This window comes from Musca autumnalis, unplaced genomic scaffold (genome assembly GCF_047663935.1).
Source record: "Musca autumnalis isolate F117 unplaced genomic scaffold, ASM4766393v1 scaffold_3, whole genome shotgun sequence".
Lineage (NCBI taxonomy): Eukaryota > Metazoa > Arthropoda > Insecta > Diptera > Muscidae > Musca > Musca autumnalis.
Genome location: NW_027411866.1, coordinates 182,459,343 through 182,483,150, shown reverse-complemented (window position 1 = coordinate 182,483,150; position 23,808 = coordinate 182,459,343). Strand labels below are relative to the sequence as shown.

Genomic DNA, 23,808 nt, shown 5'->3' with positions numbered 1-23,808 from the left:
AATTTTTGATTGGTGAACCCTATACATTGTTATGTCTCAAAGAGCAAGCGCTCCTCGTTCGATTTAAAATTTGCATGAAAATACCATATTATAATTTTATATATTTTATTAACAAAAATATTGTTTTTGTTAACTTTTTGTATTTAATTTAGTAGATAATCATTGCCTTAATAATAAAAACGAAAAAAAGATCGGAAATATAGTTCAATGGAGCTGCCAGATTTTTTATATTTCATACTATGCCATATGGCATAGATTTTTCCCAACGGAAATGTTTCACTTTGTTTGACTCCCAGATCTCCTATTGTAAAACCCCTAGATCTTCTATAAGAAGACCTCCTGATCTTGTATAAATAGACCTCCAGGTCTTCTATAATAAGACCTCCAGATCTTGTATAAGTAGACCTCCAGGTCTTCTATACGAAGACTTCCAGGTCTTCTATAAGGAAACCTCCAGATCCACCATAGGAAAACCTCCAGATGATGTATAACAATTCTTGCAGATTTCTAAAATAACTCCTCCAGATATTATATAAGATGGCCCCCACGTCTTCTACAAGCTGACCTCCAGCCCTTCTATAGGATGACATTCAGGTGTTCTATAAGAAGTCCTTCCGATTTTGTATATGAAGACATACAGGTCTTCTATAAGAAGTCCTCCAGTTTTTCTATAAGAAGGCCTCAAATCTTCTATAAGAAGACCCTAGCTTTTCTATAAGAAAACCTTAGGTTTTCTATAAGAAGACCCTAGGTCTTCTATAAGAGGCTTTAAATGTTCTAAAAGATATTCTATAATAAGACCTTCTATGTGAAGACCTCCAGATATTCTATGAAAAACCTTCATGTCTTGTATAAGTAGACCTCCTGGTCTTCAATGAGAAGATCTTATGCTTTTCTATAAGAAGGGCCCCTGCTCTTCTATGAGAAGACCATCTGGTTTTTTATAAGAAGGTCTCCTGCTCTTCTATGAGAAGACGTCCTGCTCTTCTATGAGCAGACGTCCTGCTCTTGTATAAGAAGACCTCCTTCTCTTCTATAAGAATACCTCCTGCCCTTCTATATGCAAACGTCCTTCTCTTCTACGAGAAGACGCCCTGCTCTTCTATGAGCAGACCTCCTGCTCTTGTATAAGAAGTCCCCCTTCTCTTCTATAAGAAGACCTCCTGCCCTTCTATATGCAAACGTCCTGCTCTTATATGAAAATACGTCCTGCTCTTCTATCAGAAGACGTCCTGCCCTTCTATATGCAAACGTCCTGCTCTTCTATGAAAAGACGTCCTGCTCTTCAAGAAGAGGACCTACTGCTCTTCAAGGAGAGTACCTCCTGCTCTTCTATAAGAAGACCTCTTGCTCTACTATAAGAAGACCTCCTGTTCTTCTATAAGAAGACCTCCTGCCCTTCTATATGCAAACGTCCTGCTCGTCTATGTGAAAACATCCTGTCCTTCTATGAGACGACCTTTTGCTCTTCCAGGAGAAGACATCCTGCCCTTCTATGAGAGGACCTTCTGCTCTTTTATTAGAAGACGTCCTGCTCTTCTATAAGAAGACCTCTTCCTCTTCTATAAGGCCTCCTGGTCTTCTATAAGATGAAATTTAATTAAAAACTTGAATATTTTAGTTTTGTTTTTTTTCCTTTAAATACATTCTATGCCATATGGCATAGTGTCCAAAAACCATTTTTCCAAACAAAATGTTAAAAAATTAGTTTTGATTATTCATTTAGTGGGCTTAAGTATATATAAAATTGGAAAAATATATTTTTCAGATCAAAAACAAAAAAGAAGCACCGAAAGGGTTAAATACATTTCGCTTCACATTGGCTGAGGGTATATATCTGTCGGCAAAGCCGACTGACACTTTTTTACTTGTTTATTTCTACTTCTACCGAATACCCTCTAATGTTATATTTCTTACTACTGTTTTTCCATAGCCTTTACCGTACGATGAGTTTATTGTGAAGACTGCTTGCTCTCAAATGTTGAGTTTCGTGACACGCGGGTAAATAAATCCCACTTTTTCCTGACTATTTTCCTCCCTTTCTTTAGATAGGCGTCATTCTTTCCTTCTGCTGCACGATACCTATTGTCGTACTATGAGTTCATTGACGATGACTTCTTGCTCCCACATATCAGTTGTTGTAAGGCCACAATTCTATACCATAAGTTTTTTAACAAGTGATGCAACGTTTTGTTAAGAATTTTGAAGCTATCGGCCCTATTCCTCTTTTTCCTATTTATTTTACTTCTAAATCCTTTCTAGTTTGTTGTGTCTTACTACAGTTTTCCGACAGCCGACGATACCTATTGTCGTACCATGATTTCCTTCATGAAGACTACTTGCTCTCAAATATCGGGTTTCGTGTCACGCGGGTACGTACATGTGTTATTATAAGGCCACAAGGTTTCAATCATTTCTACAGCATGATTTTCTTAACAACTACTGCATCCTGCATACTGACACCTTTTTTATTACTGCGTTGGCAACTCTAATCACAAAACTACCCTCGGTTGCTAATTCGATGCGACGAATGGTCAGTCGACAGCTAAATATGTAGCGTGGTTGTCGATTATGTCTAACGAAAAAAAGATTATTCGTAAAAACGAAATAAGCAAAAATTCACAAAAATAAATATGCGTTCGTTTGCTAATTTAGCCGTGTGTGTCAATATTGTTTTTAGATGCTGGCTTTTAAACCCTGTTAATGTTCGAACCAAATCGGTTGATCCTGCCAATATTTATATTGCATACCATCCAGGCAGACCAACAGACTGGCTGACGTACATATCTAAGTCATTCATAGTCTAAAACCATTATAAAAAAAGGTTTAGTGTATGAAGAGACACTGAAATGGACCTATCGAGCAAAAGTGAATTAAATCGCTACCATCCTTCTGACACCTCTTACACTATCATTTGTGGTTCCGGACTGATTAAACGTGTAAATTTCATTTTCATTTCATCTCCAAAACTGTCGTCTTGATGCTTGGGATTTATTTTACATTGGGGATAGACATATGTGTGTATGTGTATGACAACTAATCCCCAATCCTTTCTTTAGTCGAATAGTCTTAACAAATGATGCATAAACGATGATGTGTTCTCCGGATAAGACATCAGCTCTACCTCTATAGTGTGCTTGATCTTATTAATATTTGATTGCAGTTTTTCGATGTCCAGCTATACCCAATGTAGATAAGTGAGCGGGTGAAGCTGTGTTTAATGACGTTCATACTTTACTTTCGTGTCACGTGTGGACATTGATTTTGTTGTCGTGTGTGTCGGGCTCCAATGTCCAATAATTGGACCGACAAGTTTTTCCTTTCCGATTTAAAATAATTTACTGATTTGGTCAAATCCTCTTATAATGCTCTAAAATTGTGTTTATATTTTCAAAGTACATACGCCAATTCTCACTAAATACACATGACTTATAGAGAAGTTATAAAGATGCGATAATCTATATTATAGAAGTTTATAACTCACATTCGTCAGCTTAAATCATTTATCCGTGGTAGTTACGATGTAAATGGTGTAACCCGATATTATTAAAAGGCGCCGTCCGTTCTTCTTCTAAACAAAAATATAAGCACGCTCGAAGCCCGCGAGACACGATCGTTATAAATTTGTCGATACAAATCTTAATTGCCGACTTTCGTCTCATGATTCTTCTAAAATCCCGTATGTGGTGTCCACATTCGTTCCGCCGTCCGTGCTTCGTATCGTGCTTCCTCTAAACAAAAATATGAACACGCACAGAGCCCGAGTGTCACGACTGTTACAAATTTGTCGATACAAATCTATAATTGCCGACATTCGTCTCATGGTTCTTCTAAAATGTCGTATGTCGTGTCCAAATTCGTTCTGGTCCTTTTTATACTTAAGAAAAAATAAAAACACGCTTAAAGCCCGACACGACACGATTGCGACAATTTGTTCGGTATTAAAACTGGCCTCTTATAAGTAATAAAGAAAGCTTGACTAATAAATGAAAGCCTTTTAATAAAAAATATATTCATAAATAATACAATGCAAGTAAAATCAGACCATTTTTCTCTAAAATCATGTTTCGTGCTTCCCTAGCACGACCCCTCAGCGTAAAGTTTCCTGAGCATTTTAGCCATGAAAAAAACTTCTTATTTTAACCGGCGTTAAGAATTAATGGCCTGTTTCACTAAGACGATTCGAATTTTTTTCGTTCGACTTAATAACAAACTTCTGTTTTTTTGAAAAATATTTGATTCATTGTGTTTCCAATCAATTAATTTTTTTCTCCAACAACGGGAGCTTGGTAGCAATTCGAACGAATTTGAATTCGAATCGTTTTATAGAAAGAGACCATAAGTCGCATATTATAGAGCTAGTATAAATGGGAGGCACAGCGATGAGAGAAGTCCAATTTTTTTTTTTTTTTGAGATGTTTGTGGGAGCATATATGTATATAATAGGGTTATGACTTTTTGACATTATTAAAAATAATTTCCTGTAGTTAGAAAAAATTAACGTTTGCCTATTAATGCCTAAAATACCATTCATTCCAATTTATTATAAAAAAAGGTTCCGCAAAAACCACTTAAAACAAAAAAAAAAAAAATTGAAAAAAATTCTATGAAATGAATATTTTTTCTCAAACAATTTTTTTCTGTTGCGCGAATAAATTGCCTTTTGCCTATTAATGACTAAAATAACTTATATTCCACTTCAATTTTAAAAAAGATCCCGTACAAACCACTTTTAATTTTTATTATATTTGAAATAAAGTTATATATAATATAAAATGATATTTATGTTATAATACGATGATAAAATAAGTGAGAAACAAACGGTTATGTGATTTTGGCTATGTCGTGTGTCCCTATACCTTTTTTCAGTTAAATATCTGCTTACAGTGATTTCAAAAAATTGCCAAATGTTTTGAAAAATAAAAACTTTAAAAGCTTTTTGTGCGGAAGCTTTTTTAATCGAAACACTTTATAATTGAGATTGTATTCAATCTTATGTAAAACTCATCAAAATATCATACAGGGATACGATGTTGTAAAAAAGTCATAACCCTAGTATATAATTTTATTGAAATTATGTGTATTAATTTTGCATCTGTTTTTTTTTTGGTTTTAGATTTTGCGTGCCCTACGAAATGCCACCAATATGGAATATCTTTCGCTTAATGCCAAACAATTGACAGCCATTGATATTCGTAACATGAGTATGTGGGATCAACATAATGAGTCTTATAAATTTCTTCCACAAATCCCGACTAAGTCCAAAGTAAGTATATAGATCTAATGAAATTCTATATATGTACTTAGAAAAAGTTTCATTAGAAAATAGAAACTGTTAAAATTTCTCAGAATACTAGTTCAAATCAAACAAGCCACAAATCTTAAATCAAATAATTTTTCTTACGTCTTTGGTGACGATATTTCAATTTTCACACAATTTATTGACGATCGACAAACTAATCATGATGTTGTCATTAAAAATTACCGGAATTTTAAGAAATTCCATAACCACGATAACATTGACGTCACATTGTAATTACAATGTGAAATTTGTTTTTGCATGGCAATCAAATGAGGAAGGTGGCATGAGGGGCAGAAAAGCCAAAACAACAAAAAACAATGCGGTTAATAAGAATGGTATTCTTTTTTTCCAAGCCCCTTCTAAAGCATACATACATATGTTTGCTCGTATAGGTATAGCATAACACTTCAGCCGCATGAAATTAATGCTTTCATTTTGTTCCAAAGCAAATCACAAAAAATAACTATTTAACGTCAATTATTGAACATATTTGGTTTCCATAAAATTGCTAATGAATCATCATCAATTGTATCACATGAATTTGCCGGTTTTGTTGTTGTGTTGTATTTCAGTGGAATCCCCAGTTTTTTTTTTCGCTGACACCATGGAGTGGTACAACAAGTTTTGGGGGAAGGGCAGACACTGAATACTTAACAATGTTTTTATTATTCCCATTACACTCAACCGAGATGGAGACTTATAATATGGTAGATGTGTGGAGTGCTCACAGAGATTTTTGAATAAAAAAATAATTAATAAACAAAGTTAAACATTATTCGAGAAAATTTTAGTAGTAGAACAAGGAAGACAGAGCAGATTTGCACAAAATGAAGATAGAACAATGTTGTTTGGCTACATAAAGATTGGCCCCACAATTGTCTGCTGAAACTTATAAATTAATTTAGCTAATCATCGTACGTTATAGAAAGGGGATTTTATATTTCCAGATATGCCGAGAGACAAATTGCCACTGTTCCCTCTTTCTGTTATAAGTCCCCCATTCGTTTTGACTTACTTATCGTGCCAATTGAATGAAATAAATTGTTGCTGTGTTTTAGCTTTTTTGCCAGTCACTTTAGATTGCTTTTATCTGCTGTTGTTGCTGTTCTCGTAATATTAGTCTGCTAAAAGCGAAACTTGTTGTAACTTATTTACTTTTAGGTGTTAAGTTATACGCCGCCACTGTCACCGACTAATTTATCATTAAGTTGTGGGATAGGTTATAGTATTTTGCTTTTGTTAAATATTTGAATTCGTATATTATTTATTTGTTTTTAAATATCTTTCGAAATGTGTATAGAATCTATTTTAAGATGTGGACATTTATTTATTTCTGTAATGATTTTTTTTATAGTTTTAGTTTTATTTATTTTAATTCCATTACTTAGTGCAGTAGTATCCTCATCTCTTCGCCGGTTGAGTGTTGCAAAAATATTGAGACAAACTGTCATACAACAAAAGTGTTTGAAAAAAGTTCAATGAACTGTATCACATTGTGAGTTATTGTATTGATGGAATTAGGAATGTCGAACGGAAGTAAAGTAAAATAATTTTAGGTATTTTTGCCAAAAATACTGGGAGAGACAGGGAAGAGGGAAAATGTTTTGTTTAAATATTTTTATGAGATGCAACATAAATATATATTTTATTTATTTATTCATTGATTTTCGAAGATTATTATTTTTTTAAACTTTGTGATTACAAACGCTAACTTTTAAAATGTTTATTCTTTATTTACTTATTTTTTATTAACGTTATTTATTCATGTATTTATTTATTTATATACTGAAACTAAGTATACCAAAAGTTCCAGAGTTTTGACCAGGAGAAAACGATTCTGAACCACTGTGCGATGTTACAACCGATATGTCGTTATAAACGAAGTTGCTACAAGCGATATTTATTTGTGTGGGCTACAAAGGGCAGAAATTCCGAACATTTTGATTTCGTCGTTATAAGCGATATCACGTTTTATATGATGACGTTATAAGCGATTTCGACTGTATAAAATGTATTGGTCATTTAATTTACTACAAGAAAACTTTTGTATTTTCTTAAATTCATACTCACTTTACCGTCTTCACTCAACAACAAATGATCTCTGCCTTTCTCGCAATAAGAACAGAAATAAATCATACCATTTGTTCTTTTCCTTTTCGCATACTAGGTTGGTTAACTGTGAGTTATAGGCAACAACACAGAACGAACCACAAGCGTTTGACTGCATACACACCAGCAACGTAAAAACAAATTTTGGCAACTTTCCGTCCTCGCTTCTGCGTCTTCCATTGCAACTTACACCCAGCTCTATATTTTAAATAAGCAAGAGTTCTGTTGTTACGCTTTTTGACAAGAATCCTCTCCTAACCCACAAACAATATACTTACTTACTTAGCTGGCCCATTACAGAACATTTGTTCCATAGGCCGAACTAAGAAAAGATCTCCATTTCTCTCTATTTGTTGCTTCGCACTCTGGAATAACGCGCCTATTCATCTCATCATGCACTTGTTTGCGCCATCCATTCCTTGGCCTGCCAATTCTGCGTGCACCGCCAAGCGGTCCGTATTTATACGCCTTTTTAGGGGGTTCATCATCGCTCATTCTTATGATATGGCCTAGCCAACGCAATCGCTGCATCTCGATACGTTTAACAATATTGATGTCGTTGTATAGCAGATACAGCTCGTGGTTCATGCGACGTCGATATTCACCGTCAACGCAGATTGGTCCATAGATCTTTCGAAGAATTTTTCTCTCAAACACACCAAGCATTGCCATGTCTGCTTGCGGAAGTACCCAGGCTTCGGAGCCATACATCAGCACGGGTAGTATCAATGTTTTGTAGAGCGTTATTTTTGTTTGACGAGATGTGACATTGTTTTTAAACTGCTTACTTAAACCAAAGTAGCATCTGTTGGCCAATACAATTCTTCTTTTTATTTCACAACTGATGTCGTTTGTTGTGTTTACGGAGGTGCCGAGGTAGACGAAGTCTTTTACTACCTCAATATTATAGGAACCAACTTCCACAGTCGGTCCAAGCTCAATGGACGCATTGCGCGTCGACACCATCAACGTGGTCTTCTCACCGTTTACCGCCAGACCCACTTTAGTAGATTCTCCTTCGACCTTCATAAAGGTATCGGTTACTTATTTTACTGATCGGCCCATGATGTCTATATCATCAGCATAAGCAAGTAACATGTGACTATTGGTGTAGATTGTGCCACTTCTTTTGACGTTCTTTTGAGGATGTTGAAGAGATCACACGAAAGGCTGTCTCCTTGTCTGAAACCAAACTCTTCGGAGAGGTTCTTTCCGGATGAGCTTTGCAGGGATACAAAATTCAGACATGGCTTGGAATACCTTTGAACGCAGCGGGCTGTCGAAGGCTGCTTTATAATCGACAAAAAGGTGGTAGGTGTCGATCTGCATCTATTGAGTCTTCTCCAGGATTTGCCGCAGGGTAAATATCTGGTCAATGGTGGACTTGCCAGGTCTAAAGCCGCATTGGTATGGTCCAATTATCTCGTTGACCATAGGCTTTAGTCGATCGCACAATATCCCTGACACGATCTTGTAGGCAATCGGGAGTAGACTTATGCCCCTATAGTTAGAGCATACAGTCTTATCTCCCTTCTTGTGGACGGGGCACAGGATATTCAGGTTCCAATCGTCTTTCTTCCTGCCAGATGGTGCTAACTAACTGATGAATACACCTTATCAGCGTGTCGCCTCCGGTTTTGAACAGCTCGGCTGGTATGCCATCGGCTCCTGCTGCCTTATTATTCTTCAGCCGATTTATTGCTGTCTTTGCCTCATCTTGGCTGGGCGGTATATATTCAATACCATCTTCTGGGATTTGGACTGTGGTATTTTGAAACATGTTCTTTCCATATCCTGAGTACACTATCTGTATCAGTTACCAAATTACTTTGCTGGTCTCTACAGGAGGATGCGCCTGTACCAAAGCCATCAGTTTGATGCTTGACTCTTTGGTAGAATTTTCGGACTTCATTCTGGCTCCTGTACATCTCGATTTTTTCACACTCCCGCTTTTCCATCTGTCTCTTTTTCCTGCGGTAAAGACGTTTCTCCTCTCTCCTTTTCTCCCTGTATCTCTCTCGTGCGCTACGCGTTGCTACGGATTGTGAAGTAGCCCTATATGCCGCATTTTTCTCTTCGGTGGCAGCACGACACTCCTGATCATACCATGGATTCCTTGGCGGAGGTCTCTGGTATCCAAGTATGGATTTTACGGCTGTTTGCATGGAGTGGGCAATACTTTGCCATTGCGCTGATATGTTATCGGGATAAGGAGTGCTTTGATTAAGCGATTGGGCTTGTTGCGTGGAATATGCTGTGGCTATCTGTTGTGATTGCAGCTTACCGATATCTAACTTTCGTGTTGCGTGCGTACCTTTGCTGCAACAAGGTAGTGGTCCGAGTCTATGATTGCTCCTCGGAACGAACGCACATCCAACACGCTCGATGAATGTCTATCACAACGTGATCAATTTTATTTCTTGTTTTCTGATCTGCAGACACTCAGCTGTTTTTTTGTTTTTTTGCCGCTGCGAAGTCTATCAGCCTCATACGACTTTCAGATGTTTCACTGTGGAGACTGAATTTCCCGACTGTTGGGCCAAAGATATTCTCCTTTCCAATTTTGGCATTAAAATCGCCTAGAATTATTTTAATGTCATGGGCAGGGCAACGGTCATATGTTTCTTCTAAGCGCTCGCAAAATATATCTGTGGTCTGTTCGTCCTTTTCTTCAGTGGGAGCATGAGTGCAAATAAAGCTGATGTTGAAGAATTTAGCTTTTATTCGAATTGCAGCAAGTCTTTCATTCATTGGGGTGAAGCTTGATACCAGATGTTTTAGCCTCCGACTAACTACGAATCCGCAACCAAACTCATGCTTTACGTCATGGCAGCTATAATACAGTGCGTCACCTTTAGGTGTTGTTGTGACGCCTTTCCCAATCCATCGTATTTCCTGTATGACAGTAATATCGGCCTTGTACTTTTCAAGAACGTCTGCCAATGCGAAGACTGCACTTTTTCTATAAAGAGTGCTAACATTCCAGGTACAGATTCGCAGATCATGGTCTTTAAAACGTTTTCGGGGTTCGTGAACTTTAGAGGGTTTGCTTTTCTTTTCTTTCGGTTTTTCATAGTAGGCTGTTTTTTCTAGGGGAGGGTTACTAACCCGACGCCCAAACCCAAGTTTTTAACGTTCTTATGGGTGAACGCGCGGCACCTGTTAGTTCACTACCTTTAAGTGGTGTTAAGGGCAGTTCCCCAAGTGACACCACGGGGAGGTCAGTGTCCACTTGAGATGAAAGAGGGACCAAGATAAATCCTGGGCTTTGCCGTGTTAAAACCGGTCAGGACCGTTCCTTGGTATCTTCCACCCCCTACGTCACCCCATAAACAATATGTTCTAACATAAACAAATATAATGGTACCCAAACAAATACAATTGAGATATGTTGCAAACATAATTTGTCCCAAACATATATTTGTTTGGATCCAAACATATTTCAAACATATATTTTTCTGCGTGTATTTTCTTCTAAATTCTTAAAAACGAACCGATGAACCTCGATATTATCGAGTGCCTTTGTTTTGTGTATAGTGGCTGGATATCAAAAGTATCAAATCACATATCAGAGTATCTCAATTCGCAACTGTTCGGAGATTTGATTATATTTTTAATAAATATGTATTCTTTATCTAACACTATGTATATGATTCGAATTTTTTGAATATAAATATCGTATTTGAATTGAACATTATTTCTGCCTCTTTTTCCACAAAATGTTTAATTTATAAAATAAAATTTAAATAAGTTCCCCAATTACCATTTCTATTCTTATGTTTTCTTCTTACAGATTACTCTACGCAGCTGGTATAAACAACTTCAGTATTATGTAGCTTCGTTCGATTATTTGCATCGAGTCCAACTCAATTGGGACTACAACAAACGTAATAAACCAAGTAATGTTTTACAGGAACTGTTGGCATTGCGCAATAATGCGCGGGCTATTCTATGCGACATTGAGCATTCCATCAACAATACCACCACAAATTCCAAAGAAAAGCGCCCATTTGATTCCCTGGTAATAAAACGTGAAGAAATGGAATCTTATTTGACATTTGCAACTGATATTAAAACAGTATCACCACTGACATGGAATAAAAATAAAGATCCCACAAATGGTAACAAATTAATAGATATAAATCAACTAGATTTGAAATTTGCCAAATCTCGTTATTTAACTTATGTACGGAAATTTATTAAACTATTGCGTACAATAATGAAGGAATCGAAGAAACCACAACGAAATAAAAGTCAAGAAAGACAAAGACAACAAAAACAGAGGAGAAATAAGAAAAAACCTTCTTCCAAGACAGTCTAACTCGAATATTTGTATCAAATAATGATTTAGTTCGTACAACAAAAAATTGTATTATTTAATAATAATTATAATAATAATCTCTTCATTTCACAACAGACGATCGCTAAATATTCCATGACAAATATATTCTATACATTTGTTTCTCCATATAATTTATTGAAATCGCCTATTATACTTATTAGGTATGTCTTAGCATTACCAACCTTATTATTTAGTATTTGATTCCATTTTTAATTCGAAATTATTTATTTATTTCATTTTTATTTATTGTTATTTATCAATTCGATTTTATGATCACACAATGCATGTCCACACTTATCTACTTAAAATCCCACCATTACCGTATTAAAATTAATCTTAGTTGTAATCATTCGTTCTGCAGCTACTGTGATATAGTTCGTATATATATTTTTTAAACTGTAGTATTTTTTTTAATTTTTATTACCCAATTTTGCCTCATAGTATGTAAAAGAAAATGAAAATAAATTACAAATACCAAGCCAGACAAAGCCAAAAATGTGTTTTATTTTTTTCTCCAAAGTTTACTACGATTATCTATTTTTTATATATTTTTATATATTTTGTTCCCTTGTAATAAAGTGGTTAATTTCATTTCTATTCATTACGTGTCAGTTATAAAAGTAAACTAATAATTACAAATAAACCAATCACTCACCCACAGCAATATTATGTTATATTACAAAATTATTAAGGTAAGCCGCTGAATTTGTGAAACCTGGATGCTTCGAAAGGCTGTGATCACAAAACTTCTGTATAGCACTATTACAAATCAATCAACTTACAATTTAACAAGGACATGCTACACGCAATAAGTAGTTAGTTTATGGCCGCTAAAAGTCAAAAATGAACTGAAAAACACGTGTTCTTTAAACAAACTGCATATTTTTAATTTGCCCTCTCTGCTCGTTTATTGGCAGTGAGCGTTGAGCTCACAACTCTCGGGTTTTGTTCTATACCACAGTATTCATTTCATAGCATTGAGTAAAATAAGTAGTTTTGTCATATAACATTTTAAAAATTTTCCTAATAATACAGAATTTAGCTTGTTACATTATTTGGTAATAGGATATATCTATATAGGATGTGCCTTAGGCCGGGGCGATTTGTATGGAAGGAAAAAAGTGTTATCGGGCGCCTGGAGTTTCTGATTCTTGGGATTGTACTGAGCAAAAAAGTCAACTAGACCATATGTCTACGGTGAAAATCGAGCCCCCGGATTTTGACTTGAAGTTTTTTTTCAAGGATTTTGGCATATAACAACCAAACCACTGAGATTTTCGATCCAACACAAAGACAACAATTGTAGCCAAGACAATAATAAAGAACTCTTTAGTATATCGCAAAAGCATTGGAACGCTCCTACAATAAGTTATGGCCTCGAGAAGGCGCAAATTTTTCGGAAAATATCGATAAATGACACTGTGCTACAAAATGGGACTCAAAGTCAGTGGAAGGAAAATTCTTTTTGGAGATGAAAGCCCTTGGTGAGTGTTGTAAGAACCCAAAAGGAAATTCTCACCATAGGTCAAGTTTCCGAGATATTGCGTGATTTATGGTTCAATTTTGGCCCCTTAATATGTGAGAAAATAGCTTTATATTTCTCTAAAGCGTTATTGTAGCTTCATTTTGATATAACATATCTTCAGTCAAATCGGATGGTGAATCTTTTTGTAGAATATTTCATCCCTCTAACTCAATTCCTTTCACGTCCTTTTCGTCCTTTATTTCTTGAACCGTAGTGAAAGTGCCACAAGACGAGATTTTACAGCATCCAAATATTCTACGAAAATGTTGTTCAGAAGATTTTAGGTACGGTTCTCATTGATGACCAATCGATATTTCCCCGATTTCATGGTCCTTTTTGACATTTACCCGGTTTTTGTTCAGAAAACTATGCTTTGTTTTTATGCATATTCGTTATTGGTCTGTGGTGCTTCTGAAATAATTACCATAAATAATACCTAGAATGTGCAGATGATGAAAATCCACCATTCCCAGACCCACTAATACCTTGTCATATTCAAGGTACGGAGCGTCATGTCCAGCTACTAGCTAGTGTTGCTAAGCGCTCAATTGAAAAAAAACCGTGAAGGTGTACTGGCATCTGTATGTGAAGGCCGAAAGAAAGCGCCTCGTATGGAATCTAAAAAAGATTTAGAAGGCAAACTTTAAATGAAAAATACACTGAATGTGAAATCGTTTAAAACAATACTTTCTTTTTTTATTCATACCTTGGCTCTACCAATGTAATCACTTTATACTCTAAATGAATTTCTCATAATTTTCAAAATAAATATTGAACAAAACAAAAAACATTATATTTTTGGATAAAATGTAGGAAAAATAAGACATAGAACATTTTTAAAATTTTGCGCTATGAAAAAATGAAAATGGTAAGGACGGACGGTTATTGACGTGGCTCAAACTTCTGAGTTAGCGTTTTTTTTTTGTTTTAGCTTCGGAACCAACAAAGTTGTAATCAGCTACTTGCTGTCATTTGATTCACCATTTTATTAGCTTTCTAATGATATACATATACGGTTAATCGGTTACTTAAAATCGGTTTCAATATCAGAATATCCGGTTCAAAAATTTAGATAACCGGATCTATCCTCCAATCAAATTTGTTATTAACGTGTCCGTCATTACAAGATCTATTTTATTCAGAAGCACCACAGACCAATAACGAATATGCATAAAAACAAAGCATAGTTTTCTGAACAAAAACCGGGTAAATGTCAAAAAGGACCATGAAATCGGGGAAATATCGATTGGTCATCAATGAGAACCGTACCTAAAATCTTCTGAACAACATTTTCGTAGAATATTTGGATGCTGTAAAATCTCGTCTTGTGGTACTTTCACTACGGTTCAAGAAATAAAGGACGAAAAGGACGTGAAAGGAATTGAGTTAGAGGGATGAAATATTCTACAAAAAGATTCACCATCCGATTTGACTGAAGATATGTAATATCAAAATGAAGCTACAATAACGCTTTAGAGAGATATAAAGCTATTTTCTCACATATTAAGGGGCCAAAATTGAACCATTAATCACGCAATATCTCGGAAACTTGACCTATGGTGAAAATTTCCTTTTGGGTTCTTACCACACTCACCAAGGGCTTTCATCTCCAAAAAGAATTTTCCATCCACTGACTTTGAGTCCCATTTTGTAGCACAGTGTCATTTATCGATATTTTCCGAAAAATTTGCACCTTCTCGAGGCCATAACTTCCTGAAGGAGCGTTCCAATGCTTTTGCGATATACTAAAGAGTTCTTTATTATTGTCTTGGCTACAATTGTTGTCTTTGTGTTGGATCGAAAATCTCAGTGGTTTGGTTGTTATATGCCAAAATATGCAAAAATCCTTGAAAAAAAACTTCAAGTCAAAATCCGGGGGCTCGATTTTCACCGTAGACATATGGTCTAGTTGACTTTTTTGCTCAGTACAATCCCAAGAATAAGAAACTCCAGGCGCCCGAGATGATGTTCAAATCGCCCCACTCTAATGTGCCTCCCAAAATTTTGCTGATATTTTTTGCACATTGTCGTCATTTCTTTACGCAGAGATAAGATATAGTAGGAGCAATCATATTTTAAGAACAAAATAGTGTATTGTAAAAATCTGAAAATATATATTGTTGGTACAACAATATGTTTTGTGTCATTATGGTGCCTGACACCAAATATATGATTGAAACAACAATACATATTTTCAGATTTTTAAAATATACTATTTTGTTCTTAGAATTCTTCTGCTCCTAAAATATCTCTTCTCTGCATGTAGCCCGATAAATTAAGACGTGCAGTTGGCTTCCGCTGCAATACATAGAGAATCTACTCCGAGGAAGGTATTCACGTGATACATATTTATGGCATCAGCAACTGCATCTGTGTTCATTCTATTCAACGTTGCGTTATAGACTTGCGGATCTTAAAGTTCTGTCTTGAAACGTTGATACAGTCATTAATAAGTCAGTGAAGTAGTATATCCTCAAGATTTTTTGCTAAGAGCGACAACAGTGCAATCGATCTGCTGGTATCCTTGCCTCACGTGAGTAGAAAGCCACCATGTCCAACACCAACTAAATGAATTCTAACTCATGACAATTCGATGTAAAAGATCGGATATTTCACGACTTCATTTGAACCAATGCAAAAGATCCAGTGGAAACATGGCATCTCATGGAACCACTTCCATAAAATTTTGCTGAGCGTTTATTTGTATCACATTTTCGATACGGGAAGATCACGATGAATGACTGTTGTTTTGAGATGCAAAAATATTTTAACGCGATTAAATGCGAATCATGAGCGATTCTTTCCGACAAAGCTTCATTATGCACCCAATTTATAGAACTTTTTAACAAACTGCATTTATTTTTTTACTTGCTACTCCTTTTAAGCTATATAAAATGATTCCTGCCTCTGACAACCACAGCTTTACGTCCTCTTCCCCGCTAAAAATGTTGTTCTTGAAAAAGGTTTAAAAGTGTTGAATAAATCGGCCACAACTACGGAACTAAATTACTCGTGGGACATTGACGATCTAAAACGACAACGATTTGTTAAAAGTTTTCCTCAAATTTATAAGTGTACATCTACCAAAATTGCCCTGAACCTATAATTATTTCACACCAAAAGTAAGAAAACAATGTAGTATAATTTATTATGTAGAGAAACTAAACGCTTTATATATTGAGATCATGGGGAGTGTCCAATTCAATAACAAAAAATTATAAATTCCAATTAAAGTCATCTGAATTATGAAAAAATAGAAATTTGATTGCGAAAATATGGGGGTTTATTTTGGGGTAGGATAAGTTTGTGTTTGGTGTTGGGGAGGGGGCAAGTTTCTCTCAAACGCCCCAAATATTGCATCTTCTGGTTCACAGGGTTCGGATACTATCCGATGTGTTTTGTGTTTTTAATGTTTTGTAAAGTATGATTTTTGTTCGACAAGATGTGGCTTTAGTCTTCTTCCTTTTTAATAGCTGATGTTGTTTGTTGTATTTATGGCCGTGCGGAGGTGGTTGAAGTCTTTAACTCCGTTTACTGCCAGTATCTCTCTCTCTAGAACTTCTTTAAAGTTATTATTTACTTATTTTACTGAGCGACCCATCACGTCAATATCATCGGCGTAAGCAGCGAACCATGCAGCAGGATGTTTGTTAAAAAATCGAAATATCGTCACGAAAGTCAGTCTTTTCTTCTGAAACCTCGTTTGGTACTTAACCGTTCTTGGAGGTTCTTTCCTATTTTAGCTGAAACCTGTAGTGTGATTCTTTAACCCATTTTTAAACTCTATTATTATAAGTTTGTTTTTCGAAAAATTCATGCAATATCGCGAAATATTCGTCGTGGTATACCAAAATTCATATTTCGACGAGATAAAGCGATTTTGAGATGTGTGTCCGTCCGTCCCTCCATTAAAAATTGTAATCAAACTACAGGCCGCAATTATGGATCAATCTTCACGAAGCTTTGTGTGGAGGTCGGGTTCAGACCAGAATAGACCCCTATTGTTTTTGGAAATATTTAGGAGGTGAAATGGACCAAAAAACAATATTTGTATCCAATTTTGTAGCGAATCTGTAGGTCGCAATGGTAGTCGGATCGGGGCTAAATATTACTTAAGGTTTGGGTTTAGGACAAGTAAGTAGCTTGCAAATTAACGTAATGATCAGATAATATTTAGCGGGTTAAATAGACCAAAACTTTCGTGTGAAAATTGGAAAAAAATTTAGTATAATCTTTATTCCGGGAAGAACTGTTCTGATGTGCATGGTCAGATATATTTTAATACTGACAATTTTTCGCATGAATTAAGAGGTTTGGTCTAAATTCCAAAAATTTTGAAAAATGATCGGATAGTATTCAGCTTGTGAAATTTACCATTGTGGGACAAATATCAAAATTTATTTTTTGGTCTAAATTTTATATATGAAATTGTATGGCAATCGGTCAACTTTAAACCGTGCCACTCTCGAACGGATAAACCGATTCGGTTCAAATTTTGGCTTTCGTAAATACCAAACTTTGGCTTTGGGTAAAATACCAAACTTAGTTTAAGTTCGAAGATGGCCTATATCGGTCCACTCCTTCCGGTACCTCCCCCACAAAAGTTCGACAATGTTCGGAAAATTTGTGCGCACGATAACTCTTGAAGGGAGTAACCGATTTGGTCCATACTTTGCCCATCGAGAAATGTGTTCCAGACATAGATAACGTTTCAATATGGACTCAATCGGTCTACTCCTTCGGGTACCTCCCACACAAAATTTCGGAAAAGTTCAGTTTAGGGCCATCTCTTGAATCGCGTTGATTTTTGTTTTAGCAACTTGTATTCATTGCCCTCCATACGACGGTATAAGTTTCATCAGGGGCAAGACCATACTTCCTGAGAAAATAGCCTGAAAGATGCAAGAAAACCCCTATGACACCGTGTGAGGTGGTTGGAGCGCAAGATAACTCTCGAACGGATCTCCCGATTCGGTCCAAAATTTGGCCTTAGTAATATTTTGTCCGAACATAGTTTAACTTCGAACATAAGCCATATCGGTCCACTCTTTCAGGTACCTCCCCCACAAAAGTTCAAAAATGTTCGGAAAAATTGTTCGTACGGTAACCCTTGAAGGGAGTGGCCGAATTGGTCTATACTTTACACATCCTAATATATCTACCAGATATAGATCAGTTTCAAATATGGACTATATTTGTCCACTCCATCCGGCAACTCCCACACAAAATTTCGGATAAGTTCGCTTTAAGACCTGATAGCGAATCACTTTGATTTTTGTTGAAGCAACTTGCATTCGTTGCCTCAATTACGATGGTAACAATTTTTTTAGGGGCAAGTCCATACTTCTTCAGCAAACAACCCGAAGAGTGTTAAAACCCCCTATGGCACCATATGTTGTGGCTGGAAATCCACTTCCATAACGGTCAATGTCGATCCATTCCTCTTAGTATCTCCTCCGCAAGACTTTTGATCTTTAATCCTAATCAACATTTTTGTCGGGTCAAACGCCCAACATTTTTAAAACCCCCTAAATACATACGTATTTTGGAAAAAAAATTGTTTTAATATACATAGGCTGAGGGTATATCTCTGTCGGCAAAGCCGACTGATACTTTTTTGCTTGTTATTGAACATTTTCACTGTAGTGCGATTCTCTAACTCATATTTGAGTTACCGACGAAAATCGGTAACATTAAAATGCTTACAATTTCGGTAATTAACGATATTTTTCGGTAAGTTAGCGACCAACAAGTTGTAGTCGTAAAACTCTACCGATAGGAATAGTGATGCCAGTTTATATTTTAACTTTTTAACATTTTTAAAGTATATATGGGCTGAAAGAGGACATCATCATTCTGTGAAAACGGAACTTTGTTCCAAGCTGTTCCCTAAAAGTTCTAGTCCACAAAACTTGGAATATCACTAAAATTTAGTACCTGAGGAAAAATAAAATAGTTCACTTTGTGTAAACGCCACGGTAATTTATTAAAACGACTCTTAAAGGCAACAATCCTACCTACCCAACAAAAAAAAAAAAAAAAAACAATGAACACAATACCTGTTATAGTTTCCGAGAAATATCTATTTCTTTCTCCAGAAATTTGCAAAAATTACGTATTTTCCAAAATTGGGAAACATTTTTCGTTTTTAGCAGCATGCCACGCCCACTCCTTCGAATATTTTTATCTAATTTGTTGCTTTCCTTAGTTTCAATATATTTACTATCGAATCACATATGGAAATTAACAATCGGTGACGACAAAAAATGGGGGTTTTGGCCAGGAAAATCGATTTCGATTTGTGCGGCGCACAGTGGTTCAGAATCGTTTTTTCCTGGTCAAAGCTATGTAACTTTTGAACGGATAGAGATATTTTCATAATTCTTTTTTTGTTGATTGAATCTTCTAATTCGGTCAAAGAGCAATTCAAGGTCAAAGTTAAAAAATTTGGGTGTTTTCATATTGTGCATGAAAAAAATATGAGTGTTTTTGAGTTTTTCGTACGTTCGAACTATTTTAACCAAGTCAAACAAACAACAATAAACAAACCATAAAAATACAAAAAAAAATAAAAAACAAATTTAATCCACATTTAAACAAAATCCTCGTTGGGTTCTCAAAAAATTCATATAACTGTGTAAAGAAACTATAATTGATATGGGAAACGGTATGGAAAACTAAAATAGCTCACTTCGTGTAAACGCTATGGTAATTTATTGACACAGTTCTTAAAGACAACAATCCTACCTAACAAAAAACAACGAACACAATATCTGTTATAGTTTCAGAGAAATAGCTATTTTTCTTCAGAAATTTGCAAAAATTATGTATTTTCCAAAAGTGCGAAAAAAAATTCGTCTTTAGGAGCACGCCACGCCCACTCCTTCCAGTATTTTGACCTAATTTGTTGGTTTCCTTAGTTTCAATATGTTTACTACCTAATCCCGTATAGAAATTAACAATTGGTGACGACAAAAATTGGCATTTTGGCCAGGAAAATCGATTTCTGAACCACTGTGCGCCGTTCGTAGTGGTCTTTGTAAAATGCTATAATTCTCATTTTTTGTGTAGACTTTGTTGTCTATGTCTGTTAATGGAATAATTAGGTGCACTCTTTATGATAACTGGAAACTTGGTATGTACGTTTTTTGAATGAGGTATCTTTTCATAAATAAGATGTTTGAATAAGTCTGTCGGCACAGCTGACTGATACTTTTTTACTTATTTTTAAATAAGTCAGGGAAGAAGGATTTTTTCTAATAGGCGGCGTCCGATTTATTGAAGGTACATTTACGTTCACTGCCCCAGTTAATGATGTTTATTATAGTTTGGGGCTGATGGTATATAGCTGTGAATTAACTTTTTTACTTGTTGTTGAAAAATATCTAATTTGTATTTTGTTGACTGCAATCATTGCATATTTTTCGACCTGAGTTGTCAACGACTGATTATTCGATTCGCAACTATTCGATATATGTATGTATCTTCTCGCTTTTGGAAAAAAATTACCAAAATTATTGCAGAAAATGGATCCAGTAGTACTTACGAATAATAAGTAGTAAGGACAATAGCAACAGTAACAACAAAACGTCTCTCTCAAATCTGTCCCTGCTGCTAGAAATCAAAAGTGAAAAATAGAACTAACGGTGACTGCATTTTTTCCAACTAATTCCCAAAATTGATTACCAATAAATATTGGCCAATAATTCATGTTCATCGGTGCGGCATAACATCAAACGTGTGAGAAAAATACTTCATGTCCATCCCAAAAATACTCTCCCTTTTGTTTTCGAATTTATATTTATCTGTCTGTCTTAATAGACGAAAAATCCCCTTAAACAGTTGACAATTGTCACAAAACAACAACAACAGCAGCAGAATTGTTGAAATTAAATTGAAATGAATTCAATTGTATGCAATGTAAAAAAAGTGATTTGTTGGCATTTTAGTCATACACAGCACGTACCTCGTTTTATGGCAGATGATCATGTACTGATAGCATTGATGGTACATTACCTACCAAATTTATCCTCATCAGACTCATACTCACGCACTGGCATTCAATGCACTAAACTGCAATAATACCCAACAATAACAATGCAATATTTAATTGTCAATGAATAAACAATCTATGGATGTAGGTATGTACGTATGTATTATGTGGTGGATGGGAAGGTTGTTTCTCTGGCTAGCTGGATGGATGTGTGAAACGTTGTGGAATAATGTCAACCAGGACATAGATTTATAACGCTCATTAGACACTCAATAGGATAACAATGAGTGGATGTGAGAGGCATTTACAAGGAGGCACTTCAGAATAAACGTTTGTGCACATACAAACAGACATGTATTATAACATAAAAACAACTACAATTTTGAAAGTGGCGCCTGTGTGGTCAACATGTCAAAGGTGAACAATTGACAATGACAATTGTCCAATAGGTCAGTACAAATGTTTTCTTTTGTTTTTCTATATACAAATGTACATACCTTTTTTAACTGCATAAAATTAAGGTATGGGCAGATAGTTACAGCTGAAAATAATTATAAACGAAGATTGTTGCTTGAGACCCAAAAATATGAAATATGTTATTAAACAATGGATAGGTTTGATTTGATTTACAGCTGTCATTTTTTAAAGATTTTTTCTATAGTGCCAATTAAAATCGAATCATTGGTCATTTTATTTTCAAAGATGTATAACTCGTGGCTATTATGACATCTGCCAATTTGCTGGTCAAACTAAGAGGGAACATAACGTAATAGCCTTTACATCTGCATCATTTAATGACTAATAAACTGCCTAATTTGCACCCAGCTAAGTTTTCCAATAGAATTTTTAGCAGCACCATGACACTCGAAGTAACGAAATACATGTTCAACATATAGAACTTCAAGACAGACATCCATAAGAAAATAAATTTATAGGGAATAGTAATAAATAAATAATTTATAGGGAATACTTCAAATGTCGGAAGGTGTCTGAGTCTCGTCTCTAGAAATGGACAGTGTATAAATACCCGGTAAATTGGGGAAATACCGGGTAAATACCCATTTGTGGCTATTTATTTGGGTATTTACTATATTGACTCCAATACAACATCTTTCACCCTATTCCTGGGTTTAAGATGTGAAATCGTTTCAAAATGGATAGTTTTACAATACACCAAGACCTCGCTTTGCGTCGTAGATACGTTCCAAAAAAAAAAAAAAAACACGACTCAAAGTGAAACGACGCAAAGCGAATTAAGATTTTTTACGGAAAACCATGTTAAGTTCGGAGATAGGTTCCAGGCTAGAACAACACTATTTTTTCTTATGCCCACAAATTTAGGTGGAGAAATTACTTAAACACTAGGAACCCTAAACACCAAATGAAGCTAAAGCCAGAAAATGTAGCTAAAGCATTCAAAATGCTCGGGCGGTATCGCTTTGTGAGGGCTATAACAAAACGTAGACCAATGTCAAGTTTCTACATCACTGGGAACACTAAATGGCAAATCAAGCTAATTCGCTCTTAAAATTTCTCTAAAAAGATAAAAACAACTGAAATTGGGCGGTACCGTTATATGGGGCTTTACTAAAACGTGGACTGATGTAGCCCATCTTTGAATTTGATATAAGTTCAGAACAAATACATATGTGTGCAAAATTACAGTCCTCTATCTCAATCATTCGAAGATAGCGTGATTACAACAAACGGACGGACATGGCTAAATCAACTTAGAATTTTACGCTGACCAAGAATACATGTATATACCTACTTTATAGGGTCACAAATGGTTATTTCAATGCGCTACAATCGAAAAAACAAATGTTATATACCCTCCAAATTTTGGTGAAGGGTATAAAAAATTAGACACTCAAATTAAAAACAACAACAAACAAAAAACATTTTTCCACAACATCCCATAAGGGACAAAGGAGACTTCTCTCATATCAATGAGTGATTCATATTTAACTCAATGATATGGGACCTACTGTTTATCGCCGAGTCCGAACGGCGTGTCTGAAGACATCACTTGTGGAGAAGTTTTTCAAGGCTGAAATACTCAGGAAATGTCACTAACATTACTGAGGGGTATTTTGCCACCGTTGAACATTTTTGGTGTTGCCTGGCCGGGGAATCGAACCCACGACCTTCTGCGTGCAAGGCGGGCGTGCATACCATTGCACATCGCAACATTAAAACAACGCAACATCGAAAATCGAACGACGCAGAGTGAAACTAAGCAACGACGCAACTTCGAAAACAACGCAAACTGAAACGACGCAAAGCGAGGTCTTAGTTTACTCTAAATAGGTAGGTTGTTGGGTAAAAACTCTTTAACTGCCGAACCACTTGACGTAGGCTGACAAATGTTGGCTCAAATCTGTATTGTGTCAACTGAACTTCTGGTATTGAAAATTTTGTTTTTATTGTTTTTACCTCCCGTTTTAAGGTATTTTTATACCCTCAGCATATATGCTAACGAGGGTATATGGGCAATATTATTGAAAATTTAACATCGTTGAAGCCTAGGTTTACCC

At 35.6% G+C, this 23,808-nt stretch overlaps 1 protein-coding gene across 2 annotated transcripts in view; it reads left to right on the top strand.

Annotated features, from left to right (window-relative positions):
• LOC141398566 (uncharacterized) overlaps positions 1–12,241 on the top strand; it is a 41,230-nt gene extending 28,989 nt beyond the window's left edge. For both annotated transcript variants that reach the window (XM_073975948.1, XM_073975949.1), the window contains exons 3-4: positions 5,117–5,266; positions 11,205–12,241. In XM_073975948.1, the coding sequence (XP_073832049.1) occupies positions 5,117–5,266; positions 11,205–11,732 (678 nt within the window). In that variant the 3' untranslated portion in view covers positions 11,733–12,241. The remainder of the gene's footprint in view (positions 1–5,116; positions 5,267–11,204) is intronic.
• The last annotated feature ends 11,567 nt before the right edge of the window (positions 12,242–23,808 follow it).